Source organism: Mauremys mutica, chromosome 21, assembly GCF_020497125.1.
Source record: "Mauremys mutica isolate MM-2020 ecotype Southern chromosome 21, ASM2049712v1, whole genome shotgun sequence".
Lineage (NCBI taxonomy): Eukaryota > Metazoa > Chordata > Testudines > Geoemydidae > Mauremys > Mauremys mutica.
Genome location: NC_059092.1, coordinates 2172708 through 2189410, shown reverse-complemented (window position 1 = coordinate 2189410; position 16703 = coordinate 2172708). Strand labels below are relative to the sequence as shown.

Below are 16703 nucleotides of genomic sequence, written 5' to 3'. Positions count from 1 at the left end.
AGCCCGAAGGCTCCCCTGGACTCCAGCCATGCCCCAAACATGCCAGTCACATCTGCTGCCTCCCCAAGCTGCCAGCTGTGCTCCAGTGACAGGACCTGTAATGGCAGCGATGACGCCAGAGGCAGGAATAATCCAGATGAGATTCAAACCCCAAGTAGAGTCTGGGGGAGGGGCGGGAAATTATCTTTTGATGTGCTGCAACCTGAGCAAATCTGTTCTGGACCCAGAGAGGGGATCAAAGAGGAGTGTAGCCTCGCTGGGGCAGTGCCTGGAACAGTAAATACACATCCAAGTAACATTCTTCCCAGCTGCCATGAAAGGTACCTACTTTGGATTGGTTGTTCTTCAGCCTGTGAGCTTCATCCACCACCAGACACGCCCACTCTATAGAGCCTAAAACAGCCTGGTCAATAGTGATCAGCTCATAGGATGTGAGCAGGACGTGGAATTTAATCTGGGCTTCTTTCTAGACGAAATAAAGAGAGAGAACATCACAGTTTAAAGAGACCAAGGGGACATGGTTGCCACTGGCCCTCGGTGCTTCTGTATACTACACACATCCCAACACGTGAAGAAAAATGTGGACTTGTTTCAACCACACTGCAAAATGCCAGCAAGCCCAGTCTAGGAATGAATCAAGCCAGCAGAAAATCTATATCCATCTGAGCATTAAAATGAATTAGGGAGCTATATAAACCAAACAGAAAAGGGTCCTGCAGAAATCTGTAAAGCCCATCATAAATCTGCTGCATTTATAAACAGTGTCAGCTTTTCTCTTTGGAGAACAGTTGATTCAGCTTCTTAGGAATCTCACCCTCTGTGGGTCAAGACTGTGCTCTCATTTGCACTGGTGTAAATCCCAAGTAAATCCATTGGCTTCAGGAGAGTTACTCTGGATTTAAACTAGCACAAATGAGTGCAAAAATTTCCCATCCCTGCCTCTCCCTCCCCTCCATGCTGGAATCCTGCTCTCTGATGTTCTGATTCACAGGCCAGTCCATATGAAACAGAAACTACAGTTCTTTATCTTACAGAGAGTGCTAAACTGAGAAAATCATATGGGGAAGGAGCCTGCATCCTGGCACAAAGAATACAATTCACCAGAGTCCCAGGACAGCAAATACCCTGCTGCAGTGGTAATGTATGTGGGTGGAACACATATCCCAGGGACAAAGAACCTGTCTCAAAGCCATTAGACAGAATGAGAGCTGAGATAATGGGAGCCCAGATGAGCACGAGGAGTCAGAGAAGTCAGAGTAAATATGCTCTCGGTTTGCAATTCCCAAGACAGCCCCAAAGAGAGAGACAGATGCCTGGAGAGGCTCATTAAGAGAGAGTTTCTTTTGCCATTTGTTAGCAGGCTTAGAGAGGAGAATTTCTCTACATACCCAATGAGTAAGGCAGTTAATCTTTCCTAGCATCTTTCACCCTCTCCCTTGCCAATAGTAAAATTTGCTTTGCCTCAGGCAGGGTCGGGGTGGAGCTAGCCAGGACTTACTTTCATTCGGAAAACCTTCTTCCCGCTCCGGATGGCATTGTCTTCAAAGGAGAACTCATTTTCTCGGATCACAGCCCGGCTTTCCTTATCCCCCGTGTAGGTCACCACATAGAAGTCAGGTGCCCACATCTCAAATTCTCGCTCCCAGTTGATAATAGTGGAGAGAGGGGCACTAACCAGATATGGCCCTTTCGAGTGGCCCTGTTCAGAAAGACAAATTCCAGGTGAGTATGCTGCACCCAGGCTCCCACAAGACGCCAAGGAAGTAAGGATTGTCTCCGCGGGTGCCAAATACCTCTTTGTACAGGGAGTACAGGAACACGATGGTCTGCACCGTCTTCCCAAGCCCCATCTCATCAGCAAGGATCGTATCGGTTCCCTGGGCCCAGGAAAACCTCAGCCAGTTCAGTCCCTCCAGCTGGTAAGGATGTAAGGTGCCTCCTGTTGCATCAATATACCATGGCTGCTTGTCAAATTTAACTGTAGGCTGCAAGGGAAAGAGGCAGAATGCAAAGTCTGCAGAGCCTGTTCATCCCCTCACCTTCCTTCTCTCTATAGCCCACTAGGTTCCTGGTCAAGGCTTTAACTCAGACAGGCCCACATTAAGATTTAAATGCAGTTCATACAGTTCCAAAATGCAGTCCTCCTCAGTACAGAGCTGCAGCCTGCAGAGACCACAGGTTCCAGCATGCAGTGTTCCATTCTGTGTCCAACACCTGAGAAAATCCCTTTCCTCTTGATAATTCTGCTTCAGGAATGAACAGAGAAAACCTGTGGGGCGTGGCCATTCAGATGAAGGTGCTGCATTGCATGTTTCTATGGGCCACTCCTCCACCGTACAATTGAGGGCAGCTGAAAATGGTTCCCTTTGATGTAAATGAGATGTAGCGTTAGCCCCCCTGGAAAGTTACCAGTGAGACCCAGGACTGGACAAGGTTTGGGCTTTAACACAAAGAAATACTGAAACAAACTACAACGTTTCTTAGGAGCATGCAAGAATGGGGAGCCAGTGAGAATCTCAGCTGAGTCCCATGCTCCTGCGCTGCTGCCTTCACACCCCACTTACATCAACAATAGGAGTTTCTGGAGGTTTTTCTAGTTTTTCTTCCTTCAGTTTTCTCCCTTTCTTGTTCAGCCTCTTTGGCGGTTGGATATCATCCCCCAACATCAGCTCCCTGGAAGAGACCATTAAACAGAGGGCATGGATAAGAAAAGGGGAGCTGGATAGGCGGAAGGATATTCCCCTCATGGCCTCCACACAAGAGCTTAGAATTCACAGCCAATCTCCATTCATTCTTTCCCCACCGAAACTTCTCCGCCCCAGCCCCAGCTGAATCGTTAAGGATGTAGGTTATAACAAGCCAGGCAATGTCACCCAAAATACATGTAATAATTTACTCAAAATAAAAACACTCCTATATTTTTCCCTAAAAACTAGACAGAGCCCAGCACAATGGATTGTCTTGGAAATGCAATAAGTCAAATTAATACTACTGCTAAAAATGAATGGCTACAGCACACAGACAGGTGGATACTTGAGATACAATAGATAGGCAGTAAATAGATACGTGAACTAGAGATTTTGGGTGCCCAACTTAAGACACCTTAAAAGGGCCTGATTTTCAGAAAGTGCAGATCACCCACGTGATGAAAATCCATCTCCTTTAAGGTGGTTCCAGTTCTTCACTCAAAATATGAGGCACCAAAAATCGCCAGTCACTTTAGATGCTGTAGATCTGCATGTCTCTATAGTGCCTGCGCAGACTACAGACTGCACTGCCTCCCTGGCTCATACCTGTGATTCCAGTACATCTGTTTCAGGTTTTCATAGTAGGGGATGTCTATGTCATCAATCTCCCAGGTACACTGGTCGTAGGGTAAATCTTTCCACTTGATCAGGTAATGGACATCTCCCTTTTTATCAAAGCTAGAATGCATAATATATAAAATCACGTCACTGAAATGACATAATGTAACAAACATCACCGGAGTTGGTGTTTCCCTTGTACTGCCGTGTATTAGCAATGGAAACATCTCCCTGATGAGACAGCTTCCTCTTTCTCAAACACAAACCCTCAAGCCTTCGGAGCCTGGAAGTCTCAGCAGAGTTTAATTAAAGTCCCTTGAAACAGAGAACCCTGCACCCAACAGAACATGAAACAGAACATGCTCAGGTCTCCTGTCAGCTAGCACCCAGGAGATCACACGGAGCCAGTGGAGGAAAGAATGGCAGAGATGGGCTGCTTGTGTGATAAATCTCTCATACACGTGCACAAAAACATGCACAAAACAACCAAATGTCCAGATATAAATATACAGCAATGGGGGAGCTGCCCTTCCAAAGGCGATGGATTCAGGAACATTCCCGGGGGAGCACCAAGACTTGTTTAGCCAAGTTTCAATCCTAAGCAAGCAGCTTACTATGACCCTGTTTTCAAGAAACCGAATACTCCATCCTCTGTTTGTGCCTTCAGATTATGAGGTCCATGCAGAGCTAAAATAACACCAAGAAGGAATCAATAGTTTCAGGTGGAATGGTCCATTAATCTGCTGTGTATGTTTAATCAATCACAGAAGCTAAAAGCCACACGATTTCACTGTGTCTGCGCTGCCTGTAATTTAGTGTTGGGGACAATAATTTATATAACAGCACAGTGCTGAAGGCTGTAGAGTCAGAGTATGTGCACAGCATGCGGTATGTGTCCAGGGCTGCTCAGAGATCAGTTAACATAGGGCTGTTAGTGAAAGAGCAAGAGAATTAGTTAAATGGTTTTAAACTTAGAAGAATGAAAGTCAGAAGGAGCAGGGCAGGGCCTCAGCCTATGCCCAGGAACGTAGGCGCTCATCCAGTATCCTGTCTCCAACACTGCCGGAGGTTTCAAAGAAAGGTGCAGGCACTTATAGAATAATCTGTCCCCAGGGAAAGTCCTTTCCTAACACCCATTAGTTAGAAGTTGGCTTATGCCCTGAAGAATGGAAGTTTATATCCCTTCCAAAATTCTTGGGGTCTGTTAATTTTTTTCTTACTGTTGTTCTGGATATTCTCACATTTATACAAATTCCTCTTCCAAATCCTGCTATGCTCTTGGCCTCAATGGTATCTTGTTGCAGTGAGCGCCACCGGCTAATTTTGTATTATATGAAAAGTTACTAGTTTTAAAAGTTTATTGAATGTCCCCTGGTTCTTGTATTATGGGACATGGTGAACAAAAGTGCCCAGTAGACCTTCTCTAGTCCATTCATTATTTTGAAAAGCTTATCATGTCTCCTTATACATTTCTCATTCCAGTTACACTGAAAAACTAATAAAAACCTTTCAGAATCCGGTTATTGATAAAAGGCAAGTCCTGCCTTCTTTACACAGAATGTAACTCTGGCACAGGTTTTAGCCACACAACTTTACTCAGTCCCCGTCAAACAGCTTTGAAGAGAAGTGTGTGATTCCTAATTTAGAAGTTCTACGAAGTGATCCTTGCCTTTTGACTTTTCTTTTTTTTAAAAGATATCAGCTCAGAAGATTATCTAATATATAGGAAATGTCTTCAGCACAAATAAATGCAGATATCATGGGTAAATAACTGAAAGGACTCACATATGCAATTCATTTAAATTCTTCTCTGCATGCACAGTCCCATTAGCCTGTGAGGGAGTTATGTGCGCATTAGCTACCTCTCAGTATAGATGTGATTCTCAAATTCCTGCTAATGTCTTCGATGTGATTTGAGTGAGGGTGGAATACATGATTCCCAAAGAAATGAACAGCGTACACAGAAATGGACTGGCATTTGAGAGTAGTCTGGGTGAGTAATAGCAGCTGCATGGTGCAATCAATAGGAGAAAGACTGATCACCCAGTCGCAGAAGAAATTTATGAATTTTTCAGTAAAATATTAGTTGGCATCAGGGATCCAAATAATGTATTTGGGGAAAGCTTAATAACACCAAGATCCACCTTTTGGAAGAATTTACTATCTATATTTTTAATGTGTAATTTAATAGAAATGGAAATAATGCAACAATTCATTTTTGGCCTCACTTTCAGCTCTGTAACAAGCTTCCAAGGTGATGATAGCCTTGGAATAAGTTTACAGCTTTACTCTCTTTAGGAGGAGCAAATAAGCGTCACAGAAGCAAAGCAGTAGGTAAATCCCCATCCCCTGGCCAGGAGAAAGTTTGGCCTTGGAGAGACATCGCAGGACCAATTCTGCTCTCACACAGTCTGGAAATTCAGATTAATTCCATTAGACTTGGTGGAATTGTTCTGGGTTAACGCTGGTGACACACCTGAGCAGCACCCATCCTATCACGACACCAGGCTGTCTATGTTCTAATATTGCAGTGCTGTGTCGCGAATGGCCACGTGGCACTTGCCTGCGTGATCCCTACACTCTGGGCTGTCTACATTCAAGGCCAGATTCAATCACGTGAGTGGGCAGAATCCAAACTAGAAATGCTTTGTGTGTGTAACGTCGCCAACATCTCCCTGATCTCCCTGTGGGACGTTATGTTCCTAGCACAAGCAGATCTAACCGTTGCTTAATGAATATTGCCCACAAACTAGACTTGACAGAGAAATACTGTTTGCTACAGAAATGCTAGTTCCCCCCCAAAAAACCCCAAAAAAACTAGCTAATCACCATAAATCACCACCCCAAAAACCTCTGCAGGACTGGGAATATCACACAGTCCATACTAATGACATGGAGAGGAACAGCTCCCTACACCTTCATTTGCAAAGGGAGGCAAGGTGAATGCATCAGTTTTCACTCGGAATTCCTTCTTTACAGATCTTCACGAGGCCCTATGGGCAATATTTGCCCCCTGATGTTATAGGAGTTGTAGGAGTCTGTACGCCCAACCCCTCTCTCCCACACAACTCCCCACCTGTGATTCAGGATTCGGTGAATCATCATCCACTCGGGTTTGATGCCGTAGCGATAGTACTTCTCCTCCATCTTGACGTACTGCGGGTCTTTGTTCTTCCGCTTCTCGCTTTTGCTGTCCTCGTCCCCGGAGCCGTAGTCAAAGGCCGGGGGCTCGTCCATGTCGTTCTTTCTTTGGTAGTTGCGGTACATCACGGTGTGGTAGAGCTCCAGCTGCGCCCGGAGACAGCAACAAAGCGGGGAGCTGGTTATGTTTCAGCACCGCCCCCACACCTATCGAAAAGGGCCACAGGTGTGCCAGGCCCAGCCATGGGCAGCACCACACGCAGTCCCCCTCTCACCAGCCACGCTGCTTCTTACCTGCAGCTCCTTGACCCAGGAGCAGTGCCAGTAGGAGAGTCCTGCCCATTTCACAAAGAACTCCCGCTCCGGGATCCCCTCCAGGGGCTTTGGCGGAGGGACAGACAGCTCCAGGTCAGGCGGACGGAGCCCAGACAGGAAGGGGGCAGGGGGCTCTCTCCAGACCCAGTGCAGGATGCGTTGGACTTTGCCTTTTAAGGGAGGGCACTGAGAATAAAAGGTGGTAAAAATAACACACACACACTCATGGTTTAAAATGGGCCCCACACAGCACTTCCCACTTCCTCTCCCCTGGCAGCACAGCCCTTAAACACTAGGGAAAGCCCAACCCATCACTACCAAGCCCCTGGCTTCTCAATGGCTGAACACCAGACCTGGCCTGGATTGAGCACGGGGCCTGCACTGGCAGTGGAGTCTGCTGGAGGGCAAAGAGGTCTGCAGTGGGGGAACGTAGCACAGAGCCGTGAGGGGAGCTGTTACTCTGAGGGAATTCTGCACCAAAAAATTAACAATTCTACACACAATATTCTAAAATTCTGCAAAACTCTCTATATTTTATTTGTCGAAACAACACCATATAATCAGGCCAGTTTCAACTATTTTGGTAACTTATTACAAAATACCTGTCAGCAAGTATGTCAGTCACAATACAGACAACAAAAAAGGATTCAGGAACTGTCACAGGGCAGGGTCTGAAATTTGTGATTTCCACCAAAAGGAAGCATTTCGGTGGAAATCACAAGTTCTGCTGGAGAAAACAGAATTCTGCGGGGAACATGAATTCTGCACAAATTCTGCATTGTGCAGTGATGCAGAATCCCCCTAGGAGTGAGCTGTCCAGGGAAGGAGGGCATTGCCTGGGCAGAGAGGGAGGAGCACTAATCCAGAGCCCCCCTGAGCAGTCTCTGCTGGAGTCTGGGCCATAACTGGAAACTGCTTCCACGGTGGGAAATCCCCAGGGAGGACAGGCAGCAGCAACTGGCAGTAAATTAGGCCCAGACTCAATGGAACCCAAGGTCATGCAACAAACTGGGCAGTTTTTAACAACCCCAGAGCCAGGCCTGCCACCTCTGACTCAGCCTGGACAGTCCTGAAAGGAATTGCTGTGCTCTGAGGTCGGTGCAAACTGCTATGTCAACCCCAGGCCTTGTTTCTTAATCAGTGCCCTTCTTTACTGGTCAGACAGTAACAAGTAGGCCTGAGTGAGGGGGTGAAACACATGGGCTGGGGTGGGTGTGAGAGTCCCCCTCCGCCAAGGCACCTTGAATGATGGCAGATCCATCCCCTGGATGCATGTGTGCTGGAGAAGGATGGCTCTGTCTGAGCGGCCATTATGCTACACATGTCCCAGCTGGGAACAGAACGGGCTGGGAAGTAATAACTGTTTCACTATTCCCATATTTAATTCTCAGTGCTGCCGCGGGCTCCACAAATCATGCCCACCTGCCACTGCAGCTCGGCTGCCTCTGGTGGGGAGATTCCTTCACGCAGGAGATGCATCAAATGGGATCTGACACTTAATCTAAAAAGCTGCAGGGAAATAACCGGTCATCTGCATAGGGCAGTGAGTCTGTGCAGGAAACGGAGCCTTACAGAGACCCAGCAGGCCCTAGAGCAGGGGTTCTCAAATTGGGGGTCGGGACCCCTCAGGAGGTCGCGAGGTTATTACATGGGGGGGGGTCATGAGCTGTCAGTCTCCACCCCAAACCCTGCTTTGCCTCCACCATTTATAATGGTGTTAAATATATAAAGAAGTGTTTTTAATTTATAAGAGGGGAGTGTCACACTCAGAGGCTTGCTAAGTGAAAGGGGTCACCAGTACAAAAGTTTGAGAGCCACTGCCCTAGAGGCAGCCAGGGATGGGGATGACAGACTCCGCAGAGCAGGAAGTGAGGGGCAGGACGGCAGGCCCATCGGGGAAGAGGGCATGGGACGGTGGGCACATCAAAGGGGGGTGGGATCAGAGCCCATCAGAGAGGGGCACCTGACTGCCCTGACTCTAGCTTCTAGTTTTGAAACCTTCAGGTCAAGCTAAGCCCCACTCCTTGCCCAGGAGGAAGTGAGAGTGGGGGCAGCAGGACAAATGCTAGTAACACTCACTGTACAGCGAGGGCAGAGCCATTCACCGTTTGGTATTTCCGGCAGAGGCGGGTTCAGACAATGCAGGTGGTAGGAAGATGGGCAGGTGTCACAGCACAGCAGCTCCCCGCCATCCTTACACACACGGCAAAACTCCATGTGATCATCCTCCTCCTCTTCGCCTCCTTCCTCCTCCTCCTCCTCCTCTTCCTTCGGCTCCCACTGGATCCCTTCCTTCTCCTAGGGAAGAGGCGTCAGCACAGTGCTGAGCATTCACTTAGGTGGCCCATCCAGTGCCCCGGGGTATCTGATATGTGTCTAAGCACACATGGGCGCTTTCCCCTGTGGGCTGAGTTCTCAACCCTCAGCACCCGAACACTCAGCTGCAAGAGCTCCTGTTGGGGTAGGAACTGCCTGAGGAGGCTGAGAAGCTAAGTCAGCCTGGCAGGGATTTGGATCCATGAATCCAGGGAGCCAAGGCCATTTCCAACCGGAATCTTAGCCCCACTAAGCCACCCCTCTGGGGAATACTGCAGCTAAGTTTGGCTACACAAGTCCTGTCGCTCTGGCCCCGGACATGGTTTCAGAGCCAATGATCACACGGCACCAACTAAAAAACAAAGGCTCCTTTTGGGCAGGGTGCCACTGTGATTTAGATAATTCCATGTGCCGCGAGGGGTGGGACATATAAATCTCTGAGCGCTACTCTCTGCAGAAGAGCAACCCTCATTTCATTAGTGCTCCCAACTATGTTCTAAGCTGATTTTCAGCAGCAACGTTACCTAGTTTCAAACCAACCCCACAGTTACTCACACAGTGAGGGCAGCTCCACTTGCCCTCGGGTGCTTTCTCCAGCTCGGGATCCAGGCAGACGAGGTGATAGGCGCGAGGACAAGTGTCGCACAGGATAATCTCCCCTCCCTGCTGGCAGACTTCGCAGTAATCTTGGTGGTCGGTCTCATATCCATCCCCTTCTTCAACTAAGAACAAGGGACACACAGGACAGTCAGAGAAGCAGCAGCCATCACATGCTTTCCCAGGAGGAAACGAGACAATTTATCTTGTAAAAGGATTAATTATATTTAAGGAAACAAAGAGAACATTCCACCTTAGTCCCCATCTATTACATTCCCCTACCTCTCTGTCCCTCAGCATCAGTTTATCTGGGTCTTTGCACACAGCATCCTCTCACCTCTGTCTCTCTTTCTCTCTCCACACTGTATCATCCTTTGGTTCCTTCAGGCTCTCAATGGAGAATGCCAGAACCTGGAGAGGTTGCAAGGGAGGCCAGTCAGAGAAACCTCCGCAGATACCATCACCATCAACTGCAAATGTACCATGCAACAATAACACAGCCGAGAAGGACTCTTCCTCTTTCGACTACTCTGGTCTCCCTGTGTGCGTGCTAGACTCAGAGGCAGGAGCTCCTCCAACCTGGTACAGCAGGGGACAAGGCAGGGCAGGATGGCTCTATGGTTAAGGCACTGGACTAGGACTCAGTAGACCTGGCTTCAAGCCCCAGTTCTGCCACAGCCTCCCTGAGTGACCTTGAACAAGTCACTGAAATGCTCTGTGCACAGCTGCTCATCTGGAAACTAGGGAAGATAATGAGCCTCCCTTTGTCAGTCTGATCTACTAAGACTATAAGCTCCTTGGGGCAGAGTCTGCCTCTCACTAGGTATTTGTACAGCACCTCGCACAATGGGGTCTCCATGCACTGCTGCAACGTGAACAACAAACAAAAAGACTAAACAGATTCCGTCTTCGTGGAGGGGACTGATTCGCAGCCAGTCCCAGTCTTCGGGAGCTCAGCTCTCACCAGTGTAAGAGAATCAGGCCTATGAATGGCTGAGGTGAGACAGTCTCATTTCCTATCCCAGCAGAAGCTTCCAGCCCCACATCCAGAAGCTTCCCTTTGACTGGCTGGAGGTATAACCTGAGGGTGAAGATAAGAAGCTACAGGATATTTGGAATTTCTGGATCTGAAGTATCTTGTGCGGAGCACGGTCAGAAGATAAAAGGAAAAGGCTCTTTTCTGTCGCACTACAAGAGGGAATGACTCTGCCCAAGCTGAGAACACAGCGGGGCCAGTGCTGCTGTTGAGCAGATGGCTGTGCTGAGCCAGCAACAGCCGAGGAGGAGCCAAGCTGCTGCAGTTGATGGAAGACCGGGAGGGTGGAGGGAAACCAGTCGAACACTTCGCTCCTGGAGTCCTTCGGGGGCGGAGAGAGAAGCTGCCGAGCCGGTGCCCGTGGAACACTTCCGGGCAGTTCAGTCCAAAGGGACCTTTATGGATTTTTTCAGTAGCAATGAAGCAGAGAAAGTGTCGCTAAAAAAATCAATGGTATCCAGAAATGGTCTATATGTCTGATCCAATACCCCGCAGCGTGCCTTGTCTTGCTGCTTGCATGCATTTCTTATCCCAGGGCATGGCCGTGAGGCTGAATGAAGCATGTGCCCTGCAAATTACTCTGGCGTTTAACACAGGCAAAAAAACGCTAATCTCGTTCACATCTTCACGCTCCCCTATGGCCCAAATGTCAGCTAGACACCTTGGCCTAAGTGGCTGGCCACACTATCAGGCTAGATTTACGGGTGGCGTGTTCCCAGAAATACCGTTTCCATGGAAGGGGAACAATGCCAGGCCAGCAGCCAGGGCTCTCCCTCCAAAGCAGGCAGTGCTGGGGCTGCGTGGCAGCGCTGAAAGAACGGGAGCTGCTCACAGCCCCGGCGAGACACAAGCCAGCAGAGGCATTTCGCGCTGAGTGTGAATGAAGGCGCCCCTCGCCCCCACGCACCCCCACACGCAGCCAGGGTCAGATGCTGCAGTGAAAGCTCCCACACAGGGCTCCAGGGGCCAGAGACGCACACATCAAAGCGGGAAATCCAAACAGAACAGGAGCGGAGTACAAAGAAATGGCCTACTCCTCTTTTTCTTTCTCCTCCTCTTCCCTCTCTTCCCCAAGCCCGCCGAGCATTCAGAGCGCACCGAAGAGCTGTTGATGCTGGCGCTGTCAAAGTCCGACTCCTCCCGCTCCTCCTCTTCACTCTGCAAGGGAAATCAAACCACACAGAGGCAAAGCGTTGGCTTCTCGTCCCCCGCTGCCAGAGGGCCAGTCCTCGTGGCAGGAGGAGCACAGCACCGAGGAGCTGGGCGAATGCACAGGGAGAACACAGCCCACTGAGTGAGCTCCTCAGGGCTGAGCCCATGGAGAGCAAGCGGTAAAGCTTGCAGGCTCATTGAGTAGCACATGCAGGCTTATACGGCTCCTGGTGCCACTCTGCAGAGGTTATGAGAGTGTGTCACAAAGTCAATCGTATGTATTACACCAGTCGCTCGGACTCAGTGTCGAGCCCAATAGGGCTGGATTGTATCTGGTGTCTGCGGGACAATGCTCTCTCCCTTCAGCTCTGCAGAGAGACTGCCAAGCCTGTTCACTGGCACCTCCAGCAGCCGCTGAAGGGAGCAGACAGGTTAAGATCCCAAATCACTGAAAGACTCTGAGTGCAGATTTAAAGGGTACAAATCAAGCCATTTAAATCAGGCGACAGTCCAATTCCTTCTCCACTTACCTGAGAAGAGCGGAGGCTGGGCTCCCCTGGCTGTCTCTGACAACACCTTCACAAATGCAGACTGCACTGCACAACCAGCCAGGGGTCATTCTGGGACGGCTCAGTGTCCCCTGAACACCAGGGATTGGCCAGAGGCAGGACACTGGACCAGAAGGCCCAATGGTCTGATCTAACACCTCAGCCACTAGGGCCACTCCCTGCACCCCTTACTGATGCCAACAGCCTCAGTGGAGTCAATGGCACGGCTCGGGTGAGTCAGGGTTACAGCACAGGCAACCAGACAGGTTTAGTCTTGCAGGAGAAATGCAGCATCCTCACCCAGGGCCTGGCAGGTAAAGAGCTGTTGGCTCGTGCCCTTTGAAAGTAGCTCCACGAGATACTGTACTTGAGCACAGTTCAGATTTTGCCTGGATCACAAAACGGGACTGATCCAGCCAACAGGAGCTTTGCCTGTCCGACACAGTGAGGGCTCAGAATTCCAGGCCTCACCCAGAATAGCCCCTGCCAGGAAAAGCACTAAACAAGCATGTGTGTCTGTTAAAGCGAGGGGGAGCAGGGCTGGGGGAAACAAAGCTACCACATCCTCTGCCAAAAGTGGGGCGCTCTCCTCCTCTCCCTGGCTTGGGTGGCTGCACCGCCTCTCCAGGACCGATGCAGTGAGGGCACACATACCTCCGTTGCTTCAGTCTGCTGTAACCCCGGCACGCGCACACAGAAATTCACACACTCACTACTTAAGAACATAAGAACATAAGAAAGGCCGTACCGGGTCAGACCAAAGGTCCATCTAGCCCAGTATCCTGTCTACTGACAGGCCAATGCCAAGTGCCCCTGAGGGAGTGAACCTAACAGGCAATGATCAAGTGATCTCTCTGCTGCCATCCACCTCCACCCTCTGACGAACAGAGGCTAGGGACACCATTCTTACCCATCCTGGCTAATAGCCATTTATGGACTTAGCCACCATGAATTTATCCAGTCCCCTTTTAAACATTGTTATAGTCTTAGCCTTCACAACCTCCTCAGGTAAGGAGTTCCACAAGTTGACTGTGCGCTGCGTGAAGAAGAACTTCCTTTTATTTGTTTTAAACCTGCTGCCTATTAATTTCATTTGGTGACCCCTAGTTCTTGTATTATGGGAATAAGTAAATAACTTTTCCTTATCCACTTTCTCAACATCACTCATGATTTTATATACCTCTATCATGTCCCCCCTTAGTCTTCTCTTTTCCAAACTGAAGAGTCCTAGCCTCTTTAATCTTTCCTCATATGGGACCCTCTCTAAACCCCTAATCATTTTAGTTGCTCTTTTCTGAACCTTTTCTAGTGCTAGAATATCTTTTTTGAGGTGAGGAGACCACATCTGTACACAGTATTCGAGATGTGGGCGTACCATGGATTTATATAAGGGCAATAATATATTCTCAGTCTTATTCTCTATCCCCTTTTTAATGATTCCTAACATCCTGTTTGCTTTTTTGACCGCCTCTGCACACTGCATGGACATCTTCAGAGAACTATCCACTATCAACTATACTTAGCTGATTTTTTTTTGGCAAATAGTTAAATGAGCTAAAACTTACACTGTGACATCACACCTAAAATTAACATGTCTAAATTCTCATTCTGGACCCTGAGCCCATCTCCCCAAAGCTTTGATTCACACACACCCCGTACTTAGTCCTCTAACTAACCGTGGGAGCAACTCTGAGATTTTAGCATCACTTGAAAATGTGAATGCACAAATCTAGGGCCTACTTTTGAAAATCTGCAACATATTCAATACTTATGATTGAAAACTACTGCAGTGGACTGGTTCAAAAACGCTTCTTTCACTTGAATCTCTGTTGCACAAAAGTAATTTACAAACTGGTTATATTACGTGCAATGGATCCAGAGGGTTAGTGAACTCCAATAAGGCTGAATTAAAGGGATTCTGATCAATATTATCAAAACCCACAGGAGTTCTGTCCATACTCAACACTTATTTAAAAGATTTATTCTTTAAAATACTCTGCATACATTTGATATTCATATACCTCCAAGTGCACAGCATGCAAACTGTATTACAGATTTGTTTGTTCCTGCATTTATTCCTATGGTTGTCTACTCCAAGAGCTGTGCTGGAAAATCACAGGCTAGATATGGTAATATAATTAAAGCATTTGAGAATTCTCTCTGACATGCATTCAGCACAAGGGCAGGCCCTAAAGAGTTTATTTGCAAATGAAACCTGAAATGTTGTTATCACTGAACTCACCACAGCAAAGTATTAAAACTGATTCTATGATTTTAGTGGAAGAAATTCCCAAACATGCCATCTCTAGGAACGTGAGCCTGGATGCAGTTCTCTTCCAAAGGGTAGAATACCCACTGAGCAAAGATTGGTTTCTAACAAAGAAACGCAAATGAGATTTTAAGATTTCCTTTCCCAGGGCCAAGTGCAGAGGGCCTGCCAGCATTTCCCCAGCTGAAGGAAGCGTGGCGCTCCCAGTGGGTGAAATGCATGCCAGTGCAGAGGGCCTGCCAGCATTTCCCCAGCTGAAGGAAGCTTGGTGCTCCCAGTGGGTGAAATGCATGCCAGCGCAGAGGGCCTGCCAGCATTTCCCCAGCTGAAGGAAGCGTGGCGCTCCCAGTGGGTGAAATGCATGCCAGTGCAGAGGGCCTATCAGCATTTCCCCAGCTGAAGGAAGCTTGGTGCTCCCAGTGGGTGAAATGCATGCCAGTGCAGAGGGCCTGCCAGCATTTCCCCAGCTGAAGGAAGCGTGGCGCTCCCAGTGGGTGAAATGCATGCCAGTGCAGAGGGCCAATGCCCCATCTAAATTCCACTTGAGCCCTTGGTGCTGCACAGACTGTGTGCTGGCCCCTCTCTGCACAGGAGTGAATTTCCCCCTGTGCAAAATGGGTTGATGGTCACAGCCCAGCTCTGTGGGACAAGTATCCACATCCAATACCCATCAGTGCAACTGGCACTAATTGTCTCCCTTCTTGGCAGCAAGAGGCCAAAACTGAATGAGCTACAGAACTGAACACCCTTCTCCTATCCACGAACGTGGCTTCAGGCAGGATAAGGAACACTGGGGAAGGAAGCCTGCCCGGCCACTACCCAAAATGGGGGAAAACAGGACTCCAATCTCCAGGGCTGCCCGCCCAGCACCTTCCACCAGCACCAACATTCACCGTTTAGAGACAGAGAGCACTTACTGAGGAGCCTTTTTTCCTTTTGTTGGCGATTCCTCCAAAGCGGAATTTCAGGCCCGCCATCTTTTTCCCCTTCCCCTTTTTCTTCCCATCTTTGGAGCCCTTGATTTTCTTCCGCACTCCTGGACCTAAATGAACAAAAAGATTTTCTTGACGTTCTAATGATGGACGCCTTGATTTCTACATTCTCCCCAAATCCCATCACTCATAATTTACCTTCGTTCAAGTATCTTCTGAGTGTTTGCATTGCCTGCGTAACATTCTAGCTTATCACATCATGTTCCCCCACGCACACTGAATCCACACAGAGGATAAGTGCCTACTACTGCTACCCGTTAACAGAGCGACTCCTTTTGTTAAAGAGGCAAAGGCCTGTGCTTTGGTGCTGAAGGTCCCACGTTCAATGCTGGGAAAGAACCAAGGCTCTACATTTTTACAGTTTCCTTCCTGTTTGAAAATGATGCTTCACATACATTCCTCACTGAACTTTTATAAATGCAAGAGCAGAGCAATGAAAGCAGCATGTCTCCTTCCCCGAAGGTGCTTCTTTCCCCTGTATTCCTGGCTCTCTGTGGCTCCGCAGTGGGAACCCTAAGCAAATACTGAGGGATGGCCAACTGCTTCACTTATAAACCAGGGTTCATATTTAACCGCTTTGCATTTGGGGGAAGAGTGCAGCCTGCCCCCCAGGGGCCAGGAAAGGGACTGCAGCTCAGATACTGCAGAGATGGGTGCAAGTAACTAACCTCTGTGGGTGTGGCCAGGGGGACAGATGACAGCTTCCTCCCACAAGATCAACCAAGAGGACTAAGAGATGCTTCACTAAAACTATGGGAAAGGAAAACTGTTGCAAACTGAACCAAGCCTCTCGGGCTGCTCCTCTCAAAGCTCTCGAGGCATCGAGAATTGATTGCTGCATAATTGGAACAGAAACTTCGTGAAGAAAAACACTGTAGGAACAAAGGGAGATTCCTCTCCCTCCTCCCTTTCCCCATTTTTTCTTCCAATGACTCATGAAGCCCTTTCTGAATGCCGAGGGGAGCCTCCTGTCTCCGCCATCAGGAGCAGGAAAATGTTAATAGTAACAGACTCATTTCAATAAAAATGAGA

The 16703-nt window shown here is 48.5% G+C and overlaps 1 protein-coding gene across 9 annotated transcripts in view; it reads right to left on the bottom strand.

Moving 5' to 3' along the window:
* CHD5 (chromodomain helicase DNA binding protein 5) overlaps positions 1 to 16703 on the bottom strand; it is a 104981-nt gene that overhangs the window by 52485 nt on the left and 35793 nt on the right. For 8 of the 9 annotated variants that reach the window (XM_044996234.1, XM_044996230.1, XM_044996231.1 and 5 more), the window contains exons 6-16: positions 15597 to 15721; positions 11745 to 11868; positions 9633 to 9799; positions 8841 to 9059; positions 6741 to 6947; positions 6382 to 6593; positions 3294 to 3425; positions 2565 to 2673; positions 1794 to 1985; positions 1499 to 1699; positions 329 to 466 (exon numbers count right to left, since the gene is read on the bottom strand). In XM_044996234.1, coding sequence (XP_044852169.1) covers positions 329 to 466; positions 1499 to 1699; positions 1794 to 1985; positions 2565 to 2673; positions 3294 to 3425; positions 6382 to 6593; positions 6741 to 6947; positions 8841 to 9059; positions 9633 to 9799; positions 11745 to 11868; positions 15597 to 15721 — 1826 coding nt within the window. Of the gene's footprint in view, positions 1 to 328; positions 467 to 1498; positions 1700 to 1793; positions 1986 to 2564; positions 2674 to 3293; positions 3426 to 6381; positions 6594 to 6740; positions 6948 to 8840; positions 9060 to 9632; positions 9800 to 10011; positions 10086 to 11744; positions 11869 to 15596; positions 15722 to 16703 lie in introns of those variants that run through there. The other variant, XM_044996236.1, reaches the window with a different exon arrangement.